At 44.8% G+C, this 19,058-nt stretch overlaps 1 protein-coding gene and 1 pseudogene across 1 annotated transcript in view; one reads left to right on the top strand and one right to left on the bottom strand.

Annotated features, from left to right (window-relative positions):
• Positions 1-2,934: 2,934 nt before the first annotated feature.
• LOC125937419 (eukaryotic translation initiation factor 4B-like) lies at positions 2,935-7,340 on the bottom strand (annotated as a pseudogene).
• Positions 7,341-13,912: 6,572 nt separating this feature from the next.
• The window catches only part of EIF2AK3 (eukaryotic translation initiation factor 2 alpha kinase 3), a 71,199-nt gene continuing 66,053 nt past the window's right edge, over positions 13,913-19,058 (top strand). Inside the window, exon 1 of the mRNA XM_049652107.1 lies at positions 13,913-14,426. Within this exon, the coding sequence (XP_049508064.1) occupies positions 14,119-14,426 (308 nt within the window). The 5' untranslated portion in view covers positions 13,913-14,118. The remainder of the gene's footprint in view (positions 14,427-19,058) is intronic.

The raw sequence follows: 19,058 nt of genomic DNA, 5'->3' as shown, positions 1-19,058 counted from the left end.
TTTTAGTTTTACAGATGAAAAGAGTTTTGGAGATGGATGGTGGTGATGGTTGCCTAATACTATGAGTATATTTAAACCCCACTGAACTATAGCCTTAAAAATGGTTAAGGGGCGCCTGGGTGGCTCAGTCGGTTAAGCGTCCAACTTCAGCTCAGGTCACGATCTCACGGTCCGTGAGTTCAAGCCCCGCGTCGGGCTCTGTGCTGATGGCTCAGAGCCTGGAGCCTGCTCCCGATTCTGTGTCTCCCTCTCTCTCTTCCCCTCCCCCATTCATGCTCTGTCTCTCTCTGTCTCAAAAATAAATAAAACGTTAAAAAAAATTTAAAAAAATGGTTAAGATGTTAAATTTTATGTTCTGTGCATTTTACCACAATTTTTAAGATTGGAAAAGAAAATTACTTGGGAGTTCTTAACCAGTCTGAAGCCCAGGCTGCACCTCTGACCAATTAATTACATCAGATTTTTGCGGGTGGGATGCAGGCATTTGTGTTTTGTTTTGTTTTGTTTTGTTTTTTAAAGCTCCCCTAATAATCCCCAGGCTGCCTGGGTGGCTCGGTCGGTTAAGTGACCGACTCTTGATTTCGGCTCAACCCGTGATCTCATGGTTTCATAGATTAGAGCCCCACATCGGGCTCTGTGTGCTGACTGCGCAAATGGAACCTGCTTGGGATTCTCTCTCTCCCTCTCTGCCCCTCCCCCACTCGCACTCTGTCTCTCTCAAAATAAATAAACTTTTAAAAAAAAAAAAAACCTTTTCTAATAATCCAAGTGGTCAAAACTGAATCCCTACACACCACTGGAAAATAGATGTCACGTCTTCCTTCTCAAGCTCTTTAGAAACAACTGTGTGAAATGTTATATAGGATCTCTGGTATGTTAAAAAAAATTATAAAAGCTTGTATCATCTAAATATTTATTCCTCTTGTATCTTTTTTCCACCCTTTCCCCCTTTTCTTCTTTCCCTTTTCCTCCCTTCCTTTCTTCCAAGTATACCTAATTGAATTTGTGTAAGTTCAGTGTTTGTATGATGCTCTGTCCCTCCTCCAACAATTTGTTTTCCAAAGCAGAGATTTGTGCCTTCCCTGCCTTTCCTCCCTCCAATTTTTATCTTGTCTCAAGATCTAGTTCCAGCCCCTAACTCACCACCCTCTTCCCTTCCTTTAACTTTCATTCCAGAGGTATGAACATATGAATGAATATAGTTCCCACCTAAATAACATGCCTGGGACTTGCCTTAATTTCTAGCATTCCTAAGATGGGTGTGTTCAAGTCCCTCTGGAATCCTCACTTTCTCATATTATTGCATACAGTTGGGTACTCAGGGCTTAGTAAGATATGCCAGCCGATTGAAGAGAAGAAGTCTTCTTTGGGTTCTTTGAGAATCGGTGTGGTAAGGTTAGTTGTTGACAGAGCTGGGTGTGAAAAGCAGGACACTTTAGGGGAGGTGGAAAGATGAAGGCTCAGTGCACTAGGCTCCATGCAAGACCCTAGAGACCCAGTTATGAAAGGCACAGCACCTGCCCTAAGGAAATCACAGTCTAAAGGGGACCTAGGTAATTAAACAGGTGATTAAAATACCTTAGAATAAGCTCTGTGCTAGAGGTGAGCTAGAGGTGGATTTTATGGAAACTAAAGGAACCAAAACTATCATGAGGAAATGAGGGAGGAGTCAGGAAGGCTTCCTGTAGGAGGCCTTAAATTTTAACTTATTTTTAACTTAAAAAATACACAGGTAACATAGATTCACTGTTGCAAATCAGAGTGAATTTAGAAAGAACACTTAAGATAAACATAAACACCTTTTTGAAGATGTTCTAACTTGTGCCGTGTTGGAGAGAGTTGTGAGACCAAATGTATGATCACCCCCTTGTACACGGTGCTATCCCAGGAACCCATGCTTGGTGACAAGTACCTGAAAATCCTGATCTAGTGCTATGCTGAAATCAGTGCTCTGCAAAGAAGCAGGTCCCTGGAGATGCAAGAGGGGGAAGACTGGATCCCAGTCATAGGAGGAGCTCCCCTCGGTTCTCTGATGGTTGGCAACAAAAGTTACCCAACCAATGAAAACACTGAGGGGTCTTGCTGTTTGGGGTGTGGCTTGCGCCCCATGTGACTTTTCATTGCATATATCCCGGAAGCATCAAAGCCCCGTGTCAGGCTCCGCCCTAGGTGTGGAGCCTGCTTAAGATTCTCTCTCTCTCTTTCTCTCTCTCCCTCTGCCCCTCCCCCACTCATTCTCTCTCCCTCTCCCTCTCTCTCTCTCTCTCTCTCTCAAAATAAATATATTTTTAAAAAGTCTCCTTCCTGGTGGCACAGATCTGTCAAAAATTAGAAAATACTGAATTGTCCCCTTAAAATAGGTGAATAGGTGAATGTGAATTATATCTCAATAAAGCTACTAAAAAAGGGAAAAGCCTCCCTCCTAATCTCTTACCCTTGTGCCTTGGCCACCTTGTTTGTTTTCCCAGAAACAAAAACTGTGACCAGTTTTCTTCTTCCAGAGATATAGAGATACAGAAATAGAGGCATAGAAATATATACATATATTTCTTTCCTTTCCTTTTTTTTTTCTTTTTTTTTTTTTAAGCAGGAAAAGGTTGTACCTTCTCCCTCTTTTGAATACAAAACCCTTGAGAGACAGATGGAGTCCAGCTGCCAGGACAGTAGATGTACCGGCCGTGTGGCCATTGAAGGGAGGGGCAGGCAGGCACCAGAGCTGTAAGCCGGGTTACTAGGCAGGGTGAGCGGAGTTGAGGCTGTATTGATGTAGGGATGGAAGATGGAGGAAACCAGAGACTGCAAGGAAGCCTTTGCTTAGCTTGGAACCCAGGCTCCCTGGTCTTTTGCCACCATAAAAGGTGACCAACATATCCCAGTTTGCACAGGACTTTCTATTTTATTTTATTTTATTGTTTTTTAAAAAATTGTAATGTTTATTTTTAAGAGAGAGAGAGACAGACAGACAGACAGAACATGAGCAGGAGAGGGGCAGAGAGAGAGGGAGACACAGAATCCAAAGCAGGCTCCAGGATCTGAGCCATCAGCATAGAGCCTGATGTAGGGCTCAAACCCACGAACCATGAGATCATGACCTGAGCCGAAGTCAATGCTTAACTGACTGAGCCACCCAGGTGCCCCTTATTTTATTATTTTTTTTAAAAATGTTTGTTTGTTCTGAGAGAGAGAGAGAGAGGGAGGGAGGGAGGGAGGGAGGGAGGAGGCAAGTGGGGGAGGGGCAGAGAGAGAGGGTGAAAGAGAGAATCCCAAGCAGGCTCCACACTGTCAGCACAGAGCCCAATACGGGGCTCGATCTCATGAATCGTGAGATCATGATCTGAGCCAAGATCAAGAGTCAGATGCTTAACCAACAAAGTCACCCAGGCACCCCAGGACTTTCTATGTTAAAACAGGAAGTCCCAACTCCCAAAAAATCCCCCAGTCCCAGAATATGAAATCATCCTGGTAAGTTGATCCCCCTTCTTTTCTCCCCAGGAAATGGTGAGTTTTATTTTATCTTTTCTAGGTAGAGGCTTGATTTGTTCTTGAATGTCCCAGGGTGGAGAAAGGGTAGGAGGAAGCACAGAATGTAGAGGTCTATTCCGTGTAATCTTCTCCCTCATTCTCATCTCCACCATCAACAGAGACAGCAGCAACAGAGACAACAGAGACAGCAGAACTGAACTTGGAGGCCAGATTTTCTTCAAGTTTCTTTGGCTCAGGTGCAGATCGGGGAACTTGACCCATTTTGCCGTCTTTCCTATGTGACTCCTTCCAGTGGTATTTCTTCCCTCATCTCCTGAACCACAGCTGGAGTTCCCACTTTGACCTTTTGGGACATTCATCCCACGTGCTTCAAGTTCATCCTTCCATGGTGATCTTTTCTCAGATGGTTGAGCAGGAACCCCCCCACCCCCGGTAGGGGATTGCTGCGGCATCTGAGCTCTGAGATGGAGCAGGATGGCTAGAACTTCACTGCACTGGAGCATTCTGCTTCCAGAGGCTGTTCAGGTTTGGGAGGTTTCGAAGTTGAAGAGTGACAATCTTCCTCTTGATTGTTTTCTAGAGACTTCTCATGCTCTGTTCTTTGTGCCTGTCTGCCAAATGGGGCTAAGTTCCCAGTCCATGATGACTCACTTCCTGTCCTCAACTGTTCCCCTTCTTGAGTTTCTTCACCTTGCCATCTTGGAATCTCTCCCAAGGCTGACATTCTAGTTTTGCTTCATCCAGCTGACATCCCTCTGTTCCTTCTCTCTCCTGCCCCTTCTGTAGCCACTCTTCCACTTCTCTAGCGCCTATGTCGACAGGCTTTGCCATCCCATAGGCTGTTCAAATGGACTGTGTGCTGCTGGCAGAGGAATTAGCCTCCTTGGAAGTACCCCACGGCCATTGACTCAGATTGTTGGGGGAACCTGTGTGCCTAAAGGCATCATGCTTATAACCATCCTGAGAGCAATAATCTCTGGAGCCCCATGACCCATCATCTCCTCTGTCATATCTGTTTTCATAGCGGTCCCTTCTTCCTCAGTGGATATCATCCCTATGGTACCAACTACCAAATGCTCTTCTGTCCTGCCTATCCTGGAATCATAGCTTCCGTCATAGTCTCCGGTGCTTCCGTCATCATAGTGATACAGTGATGCCAGCCCCCATATCAATCCATATCCTGGTGCGGGCCACGACGGTACCACATCCCAATGCCCATCACAATACTGGCCTGCATCATAACAGTCCTGACATTTGTCTCCAAGCTATCATCACCTCTCCTAGGCAGATTGTCATCAAAGCTGTCTGTTGCAAGATGGGCCCTCCAGTGTGTATCTGTTTTGTCAGAATTCTGATTTCTATCTCCACCCCAAAAATGGCCATTCCTGTTTTTAGCCTGCGTTTGAGCAGCAACATCCCCTCAGATTCTCCTGTTACATAGAGACTCTTCATTTGAGGCTCAGGGCACTGAGCAAGGAATTCAAACTCAGGTTCTCAAACTTAGCATAACCAAAATCTCTGAACCTCTCTGGGTTGCTGGGTTCACATGGTAAAGGTACAGCAGCAGTGATATTGAATCCTCCAAAGAATTCCTTAATGGAGTCTTCTGTCACAGCACAGGGCAAGTTCCCTAGAAAAACAGTGCAGGTGGAAATTTGGGAAGATGGGCCTGCTTGATATTGGGTTCCTGAGCAGCCCTTGGAGCAGTGGGCAGATAGAATGGTCAATTGGAGGAATCCTATACATATGGTCATCATGACTGTGTCGAGTGGTTGAAATATCTCCTTCCAGGTTATCTGTCTCCTCAGCCCAGCCGACTGGTCTGGGGACATAGGTGCTTCCTCCACCAGTTCCCCATCTTCGGCCAGAAAGTCTGTTAAGGAGACAGTCTTCCCCTTCTTACTCTTTTTTTTGCTGGGGCTGTCACATTGGGAGAGGGAGAGAGATTGGCCCATTTATGATTATGAAATGCCCCCCTTTCTTTTTTAGTAATCTTTCGTGCCTTAAACTTGTCATTACCATAGGCTGGGAGAAAACACTTGCAAAAGATATACCTAAGAAATGACTGTTATCCAAAATATACAGAGAACTCTTAAACTCGACAAAGAGAAAAAGAATAACCCAATAAAAAAATAGGCAAAAGATCTGAACAAACACCTCACTAAAGAAGATATACAGGGGCGCCTGGGTGGCTCAGTTGGCTGAGCATCCAACTTTGGCTCAGGTCATGATCTCACGGTTCATGGGTTGGAGCCTCGCATCGGCTCTCTGCTGTCAGTGTGGATCCTGCTTTTGGATCCTCTGTCCCCCTTCTCTCTGCACCTCCCACGCTTGTGCTCTCTCTCAAAAATAAATAAACATAAAAAAAAAAGAAGATATATAGATGGCAAAGTAAGCATATAAAAACGTGCTCAAATTATGTGTCATTAGGGAAACGCAAATTAAAATGAGATACCATTATATACCTATTAGAACAGCTAAAATCCAAAACAATGACAATACCAAATTCTGGCAAAGGTGAGGAAGCAGAACAACAGAAACTCTAAATCGTTGCTGTTGGGAATATAAAACGGTACAGCCACTTTGGAAGACAGTTTGTTGGTTTCTTACAAAACTAAATAAACTCTTACCTTTTACCCAGTGGAGTTGAAAACTTATGCCCACACAAGAACTTGCACATGGATGTTAACAGCAGCTTTGTTAATGATTGCCAAAACCTACATGCAACCAAGATGTCCTTTGGTAGGTGAATGGATAAATAAACTGTGGTCCATCCAGACAATGGAATATTATTCAGCACGAAAAAAGAAACGAAGTATTTATCGAACCATGAAATGACATGGAGGAAACAACAGCATGTAGGATATTAATCATAATTATTTTCATAGCTGATAGATTTTTTTTGTTCAAATGCTAACCACTGTGTATGAATAATTGTAGGAGCTCTATATGTTTTCCTTCTCCAAAGATCATTTAACTTTCTCCTGGCAGAAAGAATAGGGGCAGGTCACCCTAATCCAATAAGGGTATATAGTATTTTGAGGCTACTTTTTTAAGGCAAGTTATTTCCACTTTATCTTTATTTCCATCTGCAGACTGTCCAGAGTCTCTGCTGGAGGTGTTTTTCAGAGTTCCCACTTCTTGCTGGGCCTTGGCTTCTGTTTTTTGACTCCCTAAGCCTGATGAGACCATTTCACTTGTCAGCCTATTATCTCCTTCTTTCTGCTCAGGCTTTTGATACCTTACCTGCATGGTGCATGGCTAAGGAACCAGCAAATGCCTTGGTGGGAAAAGGGGGTGGAATATTAACTCACTTTTCAATAATTCTCTTTTCTCTGAAATCTGAGCCCTTCCAGTCCTGGCTCTCTTGTTAGCCCTGAACTCCACGTTGTGTTCTGCCTTGAGACTCCTAAAAGCTCCCTAAGATGCGCCTCTCTGCTTAGGTCTAGGTCCTGCACTTTTTGCTTATAATTTCAGCAAATGTCTCAGGGGGGAATGATGGAGAATGTCACTCCTCTGATCTCATATTTTCTTTCTTTCCTATTCTTAGCCCTTTGAGTCCTAGATGCCTTGGTTGCTTTCTGATACCTTCAAAGGTTTTTTTTTTTTTTTTTTAATCTAATTTACCATCATTCTCAGTGAGAGATGTGGTCTAAAACCAGCTCTTAGATCAGAGCTGGAAGCATTTGACCAAATACTGATAGCTAAGATACAGTTTTCAGTCTGGCCCACTCATAAAATTATATGTGGTATGAGGACTTGATTCTCCCATCATTTTTCTTTATTTGAACCATGTAGAACACTTGCTCTTAGAGGATACTATGTTTTTTTGGGTTTTATTTGACAGGAATGAATCTTTTATATATATGCAACTTACTTTTTGTCTGTTGCTTATAATAATTAAAATAGTATTACTTGGTGCCAATTCAATAAACACAAATGTGGGGTGCCTGGGTGGCTCAGGTGGTTAAGTGTCTGCCTCTTGAATTCAGCTCAGAGAGAATTCCAAACAGGCTCTGCACTGTCAGCATGGAGCCCAACGTGGGACTGGATCCCACAAACCATGAGATCATGACCTGAAGCCAAAGTCAAGAGTTCGACGCTTTACCAACTAAGCCACTCAGGCGCCCCTCCTTTTTCTCCTTAAGAGTTTAGCCTCTGAAAATCTGAGACTCACCTGTTTTTAGAGGACAGGCATGTATAACTGGACACTGGACATATATACACACACACAGCCCATATACATTTGCGTAGGGATTTGTTTCTGCGTTTATGTGCACATGCCTGCAGATCCCACTTTTGGAAAGATCTCCAAGGGGACCAGAAACGATCGTTTATATCTGTCCAGGACTGGACTGAACTGTGTAAATTCAGGAGTTGATAATTATCAGTTACTATCCCGCTGAAAGCCTCAACGCATTTCTTTAGACTCAGTCACTCAGATAAGGGAATTCATGGTGGGTGTGGTAGAATAAAGCACAGTCACAAATCTTCTCTGCCTTGCGGTACTAATACACATCTCCACTCCAGTGGTGGCCTCTTGGTATATGGCTATGCTGCTTCTCTGCCCTTTGACTTTGCACTTGGCAGTGTGGCATACTTTGGCTCCAGGGATGTTAGCAGACATATAAAAGCAGAGGTCTGAAATATACATGTGTGGTGTTCTTCTTTACTGCTAAGTAGCATTTCATCACAAGGCGGGAACTGCAACTTGTTTATCCATTCACTAGTTGATAGACACTTTCAGTGTTTCCAGTTTGGGAAATTAATGAGGAACCCGCTAAACATTCACATAGAGGTCTTTGTGTGAACAAATGTTTTCATTTCTCTTGGGTAAAAACCTAGGAATGGACCCTTAAGTCTTTTGGTGAGTGTATGTCTAATTGTATAAAAAGTGGCCAAAGTGTTTCCAAAACAGTTTACCATTTTTGCCTTCAGACCAGACGAGATGAGGGCTCCAGTTCCTCTACACCATCACCAGCACTTGATACTTTTTTTCCAAATAGTATTTTTCCTAATAGATACGGGGTGATATCTACATTGTGTGTATTGCTTTGAAGCAACTGTTCATGCTAGATTCAGGCACAGATCTAATCGATGACTCTCATGCACAGCACTTGTGGTAGATTGGATTTTTGCTCTCTGAAATCTTGTACCCATGCCCTTTGTCAGTGACTTTGCAGTTTCTCTCACAAGAGGCATATTTTCCTGCCTCATTGATACTGGGCCTGGCCATATGCTTGCCTTAGCCAATGGAATGCGAGTGGAAGTGCCAGTACTGCAGTCCTATTTTTTGTTTTGTGCGGGGGGGGGGGGGGGGAGAATGCAAGCAGGGGAGAAGGGCAGAGAGAGAGAGAGAGAGAGAGAGAGAGAATCCCACGCAGGCTCCATGCTCAGTGTGGAGCCTAATGTAGGACTCGATCCCATGACCCTGGGATTATAACCTGAGTTGAAATCAAGAGTTGTGTATTCAACCAACTAAGCCACCCATGTGCCCAACAGTACTGCAGTTCTGACTCCAGTTGTTTTTTTTTTTAAGTTCACTTATTTATTTTGAGAGAGAGAAAGCATGAGTGGGGTTGGGGCAGAGACAGAGAGAGAGAGAGAAAATTCTGACACAGCACAGAGCTTGAGGTGGGTCTCGAACCCACAAACCCTGAGATCATGACCTGAGCCAAAATCAAACGTTGGACACTCAACGAACTGAGCCACCAAAGTGCCCCCTGACTCCAGTTTTAAGAGGCCCTGTAATGTCCACCCATCTTTCTTGTGTTTCTGCCATGGCCAGAAGAAAAATGTGTTCTGGCTAGATCAAACCCCCAGGTGAAGGGCATGAGTTCCACATGAGTATAAATGTTTCACAAGCACAAAATCAAAAGACGCTCAAAATCATTAGTCATCAGGGAAATGCAAACCAAAAACACAATGAAATATCACAGCATACTCACAAGAAAAGCAAAAATTAAAAGACTGACAACATCAAGTGTTGTTAAGGGTATGGAACAACTTGGGAGTCTCGTATGCCACTGGTAGGAGTATAGAGTGAAACCACGGTGGAACACAGTTTGGCTTATTGGACATTTACATATCTTCTTTGCTTTTAAGTTTATTTGTTTATTTTGAGAGAGAGTGAGAGCGGGAGAAGAGCAGAGAGAAAGGGGGGGAGAGAATCCCAAGCAGACTCTGCATTGTCAGCACAGAGTCCGACGCTGGGCTAGATCTCACGAATCATGAGCAGAAACCAAGAGTCGGTCGCTTAACCAACTGAGCCACCCAGGCAGCCCTGGACATTGACACATCTTCTCTAGTGAAATTGCTAGTCAAAGCATTTGCAAAGAGAAGAATTTATATGGGTAGGCACCCAACAGAGTTTGCCACACAGTGAACTACACAGTGCCATATCAGTTGACTATTGCCATAATAATGCTGTGTAAGAAACCATCCCAAAATGCAATGGCTTAAAACAAAAATTTATACTCTCACATCCTTCACTCGGGGATTGACTGATCTAGCCAGAGCACGAATACTGTTTGGCAGATTCTTACCAACTTCACATACATCAACGACATGAGCCAATATTCCATTTCTAGGCATTTACTAAAGAGAAATAAAAACTACACCTATGTACACAGAGACTTCTACATGCATGTTCATAGCAGTTTTATTTTCAGTAGCCCCAAATTGGAAATCTCCCAATGTTACAACAATATGCAATGGAATACTACTCAGCAATAAAAATGAATACAATGTTGCTACATGCAAGAGCATGTCTGACTTTTAAAACATTATGCTGAGTGAAAGAAGCCAGACACAAAAAGAGTATATACTGTACAATTACATTAAAAATTGTAGAAAGTCTACTGTGACAGAAGACAGATCATTGATTACCTGCAGCCTGGGGTGGAAGAAGGACCCTGTGAGGAGACACGAAGAAGTTCTCAGGCAAGGTGGGAATGTTCGGTTATCTCGACTGGCGTATACACCTGTTGAAACTTACCCAAGCAGGCACTTTCCATAGGTACACATATTATACTTTGATGAAGTGGGTTACCAATTCTCTCCTTCATCCTCACTAGCAGAACCCCAGTTTTGTTCAGAGTGCCAGTAGGATTCCTCTGTGGCTCCAGATGACGATTTGACATGGTCCTGGCCTGGGAAAGGTAAGCAGAAGTCCCTCAGTGGGGCTTTTAGGAAAGCTCTGGACAGAGGGCAAATTCAGGCAGCACCAGATACAGGCTTCTCTGCTAACAGACTGAGCCTCGGATTCTAAATCGCTGGCCTGCCTTGCTCACCTTCTGGACCATGCTCAGTTTTAGAATGTCAATTCTAAACTGGGCAACCCCAGGCTACGATACTTAAGCACACCAGCTTCCTTTTGTGGCTCAGACTTATTGATCAGCTATCCTTCCTGGTCCCAAATATTCTTACACTTCCCTGAGGAACTCACACTTATAGGCCAAGGTTCCCAGGCAGCTACCATGACTCTCCATGCTGTCCCCCAACTGGCAGCTATTCTCTTCCCTCCTTCAAGTGATTTTCCTAGTCAGCTGACCATGACTCATGATCATGACTCTTCTTTTTCCAAAATGGAAATATTTACATGGTTTTTTTTTTTTTTTTTTCTGAGTATAAAGCTTGACCCTCCTTCCTGGCATTTTCCACCACTGTGCTCTTCTGTCTGTGCCTTTTCATCTTGGCACTTATCTTGTTTTCATCATATAAATATATGTGTGATTATTAAAATAGTGGCTGTCTCCCTAACCAGGTAAATATTAAGCTTCAGAAGGGCAGGGACCATGCCTATTTTGCTCACACCCTTACTCCCATGGTACTCCCTGAATAGTAATGAAGAAGTGAAGGAACAAAACTTCCACATCAATTGCAGGTGGCAAGCAGACTCCTAACTCATTAGCTTGGATTACTGTTCGTGCCATGATCATTTTTTGAAAAAGTTAAAAAACCATGAAGATAAGGTTCACTAACATATATACACTAGCTAATTTCAAATGGGCCATTACAAGTAGTCAACAATCATTTTTCATCTCAAGTTAATTTTTTCACACCTTCCTCACTTTGGCAAGAGATTTTATTTCCTGTTTTGTTGAATAAACCATGGTCAGCTAGTTTGAACTCTCTCATGTATTTTCTTTTTTCAAAATAAGTTATTCTTTAGGGGTATTTCTTCACCTTTCACCATGGAAGGCATACCTTTGCTTCCCCTGATACTCTGGGATCTTGCTTCCTTAATGACTCCCTTCTATCTACAGCAACTACAATCTCTTCCTGTCCATTTGTTTCTTTCCCTTCTATTGAATGAATTCATTCATTCATTCAATAAATATTTTTTAAACATTTACTAAACACCTTGCATTGTTTTAGGCTCTATTTAGGAATATATCAAAGAGCAAATCCTCATTAGAACTTACAGAGAAGTGGAAGGAGACAGATGATAAGCAAAACAGATATATCAATGATAGTCCTGGGGTGGCTGGGTGGCTCAGTCAGTTAAGTGTCCAACTCTTTGTTCCCACTCAGGTCATGATCTCTCAGTTTCATGAGTTCGAGCCCCACATTGGGCTCTGTGCTGATGGCATGAAGCCTGCTTGGGATTCTCTCTCTCCCTCTCTCTCTCTGCCCCTCAACCACCCATGCTGTCTCTGTCTCTCTCAAAAATAAATAAACTTTAAAAAAAATGACAGTATTTAAGGTCTCAGGTGAGAAATAAATCAGGGGAGGAGTTTAGGAAGTGACCTGTGGGAGGGGTTTCAATATTTAAAAGGGTGGTCCAGAGAGGCTTCACTGGCAAGGTAACAGAGCCTTGAAAGAAGTGAAGGAACAAGTCTTTTGAGCATCCGAGTGTTAGGGGCTCAAGTGTGTACCTTCCCCCATTTCCAAATTCCTATGATGCCCTTGCCCCCAGTACCTCTGAACGTAACTGTATTTGGAGATACGGCCTTTAATGAGGTGATTCAGATAAAATGAGGCCTAATGAGGGTCATAACCTGGCCTGTGGGGCAGGAAAACCAGTGAAAAGTGTTTTACACAGGAAACACTGAGTTACTGGGTTAAATACAGATGATGAGATGCAGACAGAGTTGTCCTTTTAAGTTAGCAATGATGGCTTCAGTGAGAGCAGTTTTGGTGGACTTGAGCTTGAAAGCCTGACTGTAGTGTGTTTGGGAGGAAGAGAAGAATTGAAGACAAGATGTTTAGAATGCTGGAGAGTTTTGCTGTATTGAAGAGCAAGGAAGTGTGGCAGGAGGTGGAAGAGGAAGTGGGGTTTTTTGTTTGTTTTGCTTTAGGACGGAAGAAATTAGAGAATGTTTGTATGCCAATATTTTTCAAAAAAACTTCAGAGTTTTGATGAGGCAATAGCCTCCCAGCTACAGCCTCCCAGCTACCTTCCTCATCTTTGATGTTATTCTTTTGAATACACTGCTGATGGACGCATCTTACCGTTTCATCAATCTGCTCAAAAATTTTCAGGGTCTCTTTAACTGCCGTATGAAAAGGTCCATCGCCTGAGATGAACATTCAAATTTTCTCCAGTTTGACCTTTTGCAGTCTTATCTTTCTTGGTCAGAGCCCTATAAGCGAGGTACAAAGCATGCCAGACCAGGGTCAGAAGGCTTGGATTAAAGTCATCGTTTCGCAAGTAGTAGGTGTGTGACTTTAGAGAAATTAGTCGACGCATAGGGCCTGGACTCCTTCTCCTTTATAACAGGGAAGGGGGCGTGTCAGGGAGACTGGATCCTCTATAGGCCGGCATCTCTAGCAGGCAGTAATTCTCAGCACCATCACGACCACAAGCAGGATACTCTGCTGAGCCCGTCCTGCCCCTTCCACTTCTGGGGACCACACGTCTTGTACCGCCACTCATTTTCCCTACTTCGCTTTTGCTTTTCCAAACAGACCAGGCTTAAGAAGAGCCACAGTGGCAGCTCCTTTAAGGTCGGCCGCCTCCCGGCCACCAGGGACTCGCTTCCCACTCTTCCTTTCACTTGGGACCATCCTCTCCACAGTCAGAATCCGCCACGTATTAAGTGCCGCTTCCAACCAATCAAGAAGAAGTTATCTCAGACCTTTGAGGAGCATCCACTTCTACCAATGATCTTCAAGTCTGCTCTAGCGCCTCATTTTGAGGGGCAAGGCCAACCACAGCGATGGCCAATCTGCTCCGGGAAAATGTATTCCGGGTACTGAGAGGCCTACCAATCAGGTAAGAAGATTGCGGGAAGGGCCGTTTCTCATTGGTAACCGCGTCCGGGAGGGGGCCGGGCGCCGGAAGACGGCAATACGATTTGACTGGTAGGCGTGATGTTGACATCCGGGAAAAGCCCACCTTCTCCAACAGGACCAACCTAGGTCTCCAGAGTGGCGGTGGCCGCAGCCAATCAGAGAAGAGACGCGCTGAAAGTTTGTTCAATGGGCGATGACTGAGGGAGGTTGTCACTCGGGTGGCGGTGGCGGAGGCCGGGCTAAGACGTGGCCGGGCCAGCTCCACTCGGCAGCCCAGACGGTCGGGGAGGCGGCGGGGTCCCTAGTGCGTCCTCGTCCTGGTCAGGGGCTTTTAGCAGCGGGAGAAGCAGGCGCCGGCGGCTGCACCTCCATGTCCCCGCGCGGGGTGGGACGCTGATGGAGCGCGCCACCCGCCCGGGGCCGCTCGTGCGGGCGCTGCTGCTGCTGCAGCTGCTGCTGGGGCTCGCGGCTGGCACGGTGGCCGCAGGGCGCGCCCCCGACCTCCCCGCGCCGAAGGTGGAGGCGGCGTTCGGCCTGGGCGCCGCGGCCGCTCCCACTTCAGCAGCGCGGGTGCCGGCTGCGGGGGCCGTGGCTGCGGCCGAGGTGACGGTGGAGGACGCCGAGGCAGTGCCGGCGGCCGCGGTCGAGCAGGAGCCGCGGGAGCCGGAGCCCGACGACGAGGCCGAGCTACAGCCGCGAGGCAGGTGAGCGGCGCGGGCTGAGCGCCCCGGCCGGCAACCCGGGAGTCCACTTGTTTACGCATGCGCTTCGCGGAGGCTATGGGGTCCGTGGTTTCCCCCTCGGCAGTGGCCTCTAGCACACGGAGACGTGCGGTGACCCGGGGGGGAGGGGTGAGCGCAGAGCCACGTTCCCATCCCCCAGGCCAGCGACTGGCCTCTCCCCCGTCCTCGCTTGCGGGCAAATGCAGCATCCTTGAAGGTGTCTGGGGGATGCTCAGGGAATGGAGCGCAAAGGTGGGAAAGAAACAGCACTCTCCCTCTTTCATTGTTTTCGAACTTGATTCATGTTTCAGGACTCCCTCCCCTTTTTTGTCTTCTGTGGATCACCCCAGTATCCCTGCTGGGGTGATAGCTGTTCGGGGAAAGGACTTTACAAAGAGGTTTCTGTAATTCCCTTTAAACACACCCCTGTAGTGGCTGGCCCCTGGACCAGGGGTGAGGTTAGTGTTGCTCTAATTGAGATCTGCAGAACATCTGCATCAGATCACCTGGGATGCTGCTTAACTGTACAGATTTTTAGGCCCCACCCCAGTTGTGCCAAATTAGACTTTCTTGGGCTAAGAACCTGGAATCTGCAGGTTTAACAAGCACTCCAGGCAACTCTTGTACACACCAAAGTTTAAGAGCTGTGGGTAGGTCTTGAATTTTGGCAGTTCTTTGATATTTAGAGGGTTTAAGAGATGTAAACATTTAAGATACGGTCTTGGTTGATTTGCTTAGCCTCCTTAAAAATGTTACGTTAGGCTACATCTTTTTAAACACTTTTCAAAGACTGTACACAAATGTAAGACATTTTAATAGTAAAGTATTTTGCAGGCAGCTAATGTCAGCACAAGTGGGGGAAAAAGTGATGTCCCCTCTAACAAACCGAGTGATAGAAGGAGCATTAGGTAAATTAAACCAGGGAGGGCGAGGAACTGTATTAGAAAGTATTGTAAGCTTGTAATATACCAATTACTAGATCCTAACAAGTTAGATTTCATTTTCAGTTAAATATCAGAACCTCAATCTATACGCCTGGGATAGTACCAAAATTTTCTGGGCACTATTGCAACATTTGTATGTAGATTTTTTTCCTTTTAAATAGCAAACATTTGACAAAATTTTCATAGATTTTGCTAATGAATTAACTTTCCTGGAAGAGTGTTTTTGTTTTCCTTAAACTTCTGAGGCATCTGTTCGAAGTAAGTTACATGAAGTAAAGTAGATGTTTCATTTTTCTTAGGTACAGGTCCACTGCAGCAGGTGCTTACTGGCACTGACAGCCCCCAGGATGCCCTGGGGTTAACAGAGGTCAGAGGCAGATAGTCCCTGTCTTCCAGGAGGTGCGTGTCGTCTAGCAGTGAGGATTAGATGAGGAGACCCGTAATGACATTACAGAACAGAAGGAGTGCCCCGAGTGTCCCACGGTTTTTGTGATGTTCAGTGGGTGGAGTTTTGGGGGTGAAGTAGGTAAAAAGCTCAGAAAAGGCCATGGCAGAGTGAATTGGTTTGTGAAATGTGAGTAGGATCATGGTGAACAAACACTGGACTTGAGGAAACAGAAGCTGGAACAGAAGCTGGAAAGGATGTTTAGGGAACATTTTTGTCTGTATATCTGTGTGTGTGTGTGTGCGTGTGTGTGTGTGTGTCCTGTGTGTATGAGGGAGATACAGACGTGCACATATGATGTGTGCTGGGTGGAGAGTTGTGGAAGATGAGGCTAGAATGATAGGTTGGGACCAGATTGTGTATGTAGAGTCTAACACTAGTAGCTTCGTCATGCCCTGGGAGCATGTTAGAAATACGAATCAGGCACCATCCGGATCCACTGAAGGAGGATCTGGGTTTTGACATGATCGCCATATGGTCCCCATGCACATTACAGTTGGAGAAGTGTGTAGAGTATCTTGAATGCCAGGTCTGTTTAAGTTTGTTGTTAAGTGGATATAGAACAGAGGGGAGAGATTTGAGAGATTTGAGACAGAATCTTGGTTCCTGGCAAATGAATTGATTTCCTCCTCCCTGGGCACCCCTGTCCACAGGTTGAGTTGAGACGGGGTGGTCAGAAGATGGGGGTACACGTGGGGAAGTGGGGAAATTGAGGAGAGCAGGGAAGAAAAGGTAAGGGGCACGGTGTTGGGGCATGGTGACTTGGAGGTACAGTCAGGCCACCCAGAAGGAGTAATTTGGGAAGGAGCTAAAAATGATGGCCTGTAGTTGGAGAGAAATCAGAGTACAGAGTTGAAGCTGTAAGAAAGAGGAGGCTCGTGATAGACCTCAAGACATGCCTTACATCTGGGGCACCTGAGTGGCTCAGTTGGTTATGGGTCCAACCTCGGCTCAGGTCATGATCTCACAGTTTGTGAGTTTAAGCCCCACGTCGGGCCCTGTGTTGACAGCTCAGAGTCTGGAGCCTGCTTCGGAATTCCTGTCTCCCTCTCTCTCTCTGCCCCTCCCCCTGCTTGCTCTCTCTCTCTCAAATAAATAAACATTGAAAAAAAAAAAAAAAGAAATGCCTTATATTTTAGAGAAGATGAGCCAGCAGAGGAGACAAATCCCACGGGTTGGGTTGGAGGTGTAGGGTGAGGACTGAGAAGAATGAGGGATTTGGTGGGAAGCACGGGTAAAGAATTTAAGTCAAGCAACAGAGTGCTCAGATTGCAAGATGGTAAGGATTCATCTATGGTGTTCAGCCCCACTCCCTCCTTCCTGCACTGCTCAGCTTGACCGCAGGCAAGTTCTAGGAGTGGTTATCCGTTCAGAGGAGGGAGCCTGTAGAGACAGGTTGAAGAAGAAAGGAATAGAGGAGGAGATGGAAGTCGTTGGAGAGGATCTACTTGGCAAACAGGAGGACCACTTCTTTCTCAGACACAAGGAGAGTGAAAATAGAGGAGTTTTGCCTGGCAGAGAGTAAGTGATCTTGGGCAAACAGAATCTTCTGGGAAGAGATAGGCCCGTGGTTAGGAGTCTTCCTGGTAGCTTGAGATAGTATGGAAAGTTGGAGAAGCCTTGGATAAGTAAATTGATAGAGTCAACAAAAGAGACATATGCCAGGTTTATAAAACTTCTTCCTAAGTGCTCTTTAAAAAAGTGAAAAACCAGACAATATCGGCGTTGCATAATAATAGACCAATATCCTGTTTATTTAAAGGAGGAGGAACAGATTTGAATTAACCAAGCGTTTATTACAAACAGCTGTGAAGAAGAAGTATGGTACTTGCAAAACTGTTTTAAAAAGAGGGAGGTGGGGAATTAAGGTTGTTATTTTTGCTTGTTGTCTTTTGATGCCCAAGAAGCAATATGAGACCCACAGGTTCATTTTTTTTTTCTCTTGGTGGAGTTTTCATTGGTTTTATCCAAACTGCTTACTCTACATCTCAAGAGCATGTAGATGAGTAAATAAACTTTTTTTTTCTTTAAAAAGTAGCCAAAACATTTTTAATGTTTTATTTATTTTTTGATAGAGCCTAAGCAGGGGAGGGGCAGGGAGAGAGGGGGACAGAGGATCCAAAGCGAGCTCTAAACTGACAGGCTGACAGCAGTGAGCCCAATGGGGGGCTCAAACTCGCAAACTGCAAGATCATGACCTGAGCCGAAGTCCCGAAGTCAGATGCTCAACCCACTGAACCACCCAGGCGCCCTGAGGATACTCTTCTTTATTTGAACTCGGAAGCCTTTACACACTGAGGCATTTTGCAGAAAGGGCCTGGGTTTTCATCAGCTGCTGTGAGCTGTGACTCCAGCATGCTTCTCCATTTCCTAAATACTGAACTTCATCTGTTTTTTTCCCCCCTTTTTGTAAGAGAAGAGCTGCTGCTGGACATTTTTACTACAAAATATTATAAAATACAAAGAGGAGAACTTGTAGGTTACAGAACTAAATGTAAGGGGGGGGAATTAATTTTATTTTTTTATATTTCACCCTTTTCCATTTGTAAATGGCCATTTTGATTAAAAATGGCTCCTAGAACAAAGCAGAAAGAGTGTGTCCAAAAATGTTCTAATCTCATAGAGAAAGGATATCCGGTACTCATGTTGTCTATAACATTGAAAACTTAAATGGTATTCTTTAAGGTTTAGCTGATGTGGCAAAGCTATGAAGTATAGCAGGTGATTTTTGGCATCGTTTGTTTTGATTTGGGGCAGGGCTAGTCCTGTGGTATGTTTAAATAAAGGAGGTTTGATTTGAAGATTTACTTAGTAGGTGAGGACTAAGAAGTACAGTCTAATTAGTACTAGTTTGTGTTTGGACAAGAACCTATGCTTTCTTGAATAAGAGCATATGTTTAGGTGAAGATTCCTGGCTACATTAAAGCATATTTAACCAAATTGCATTTTTATTTATTTATTTATGTATTTATTTATTTATGTATTTATTTATTTATTTTTAATGTTTATTTATTTTTGAGAGAGAGAGAGAGAGAGAAAGAGAGAGAGTGTGAGTGGGGAAGGGGCAGAAAGAGAGCGGGAAACACAGAATCCGAAGCAGGCTCCAGGCTCTGAGCTGTTAGCACAGAGCCCGATGCAGGGCTCGAACTCACAAACTGAGATCATGACCTAAGCCAAAGTCGGATGCTTAACTGACTGAGCCACCCAGGTGCCCCTTTGTTTTTT

This window comes from Panthera uncia (genome assembly GCF_023721935.1).
Source record: "Panthera uncia isolate 11264 chromosome A3 unlocalized genomic scaffold, Puncia_PCG_1.0 HiC_scaffold_12, whole genome shotgun sequence".
Lineage (NCBI taxonomy): Eukaryota > Metazoa > Chordata > Mammalia > Carnivora > Felidae > Panthera > Panthera uncia.
Note: the sequence above shows the minus strand (reverse complement) of the source record. Positions and strands in the feature narration are given on the sequence as shown.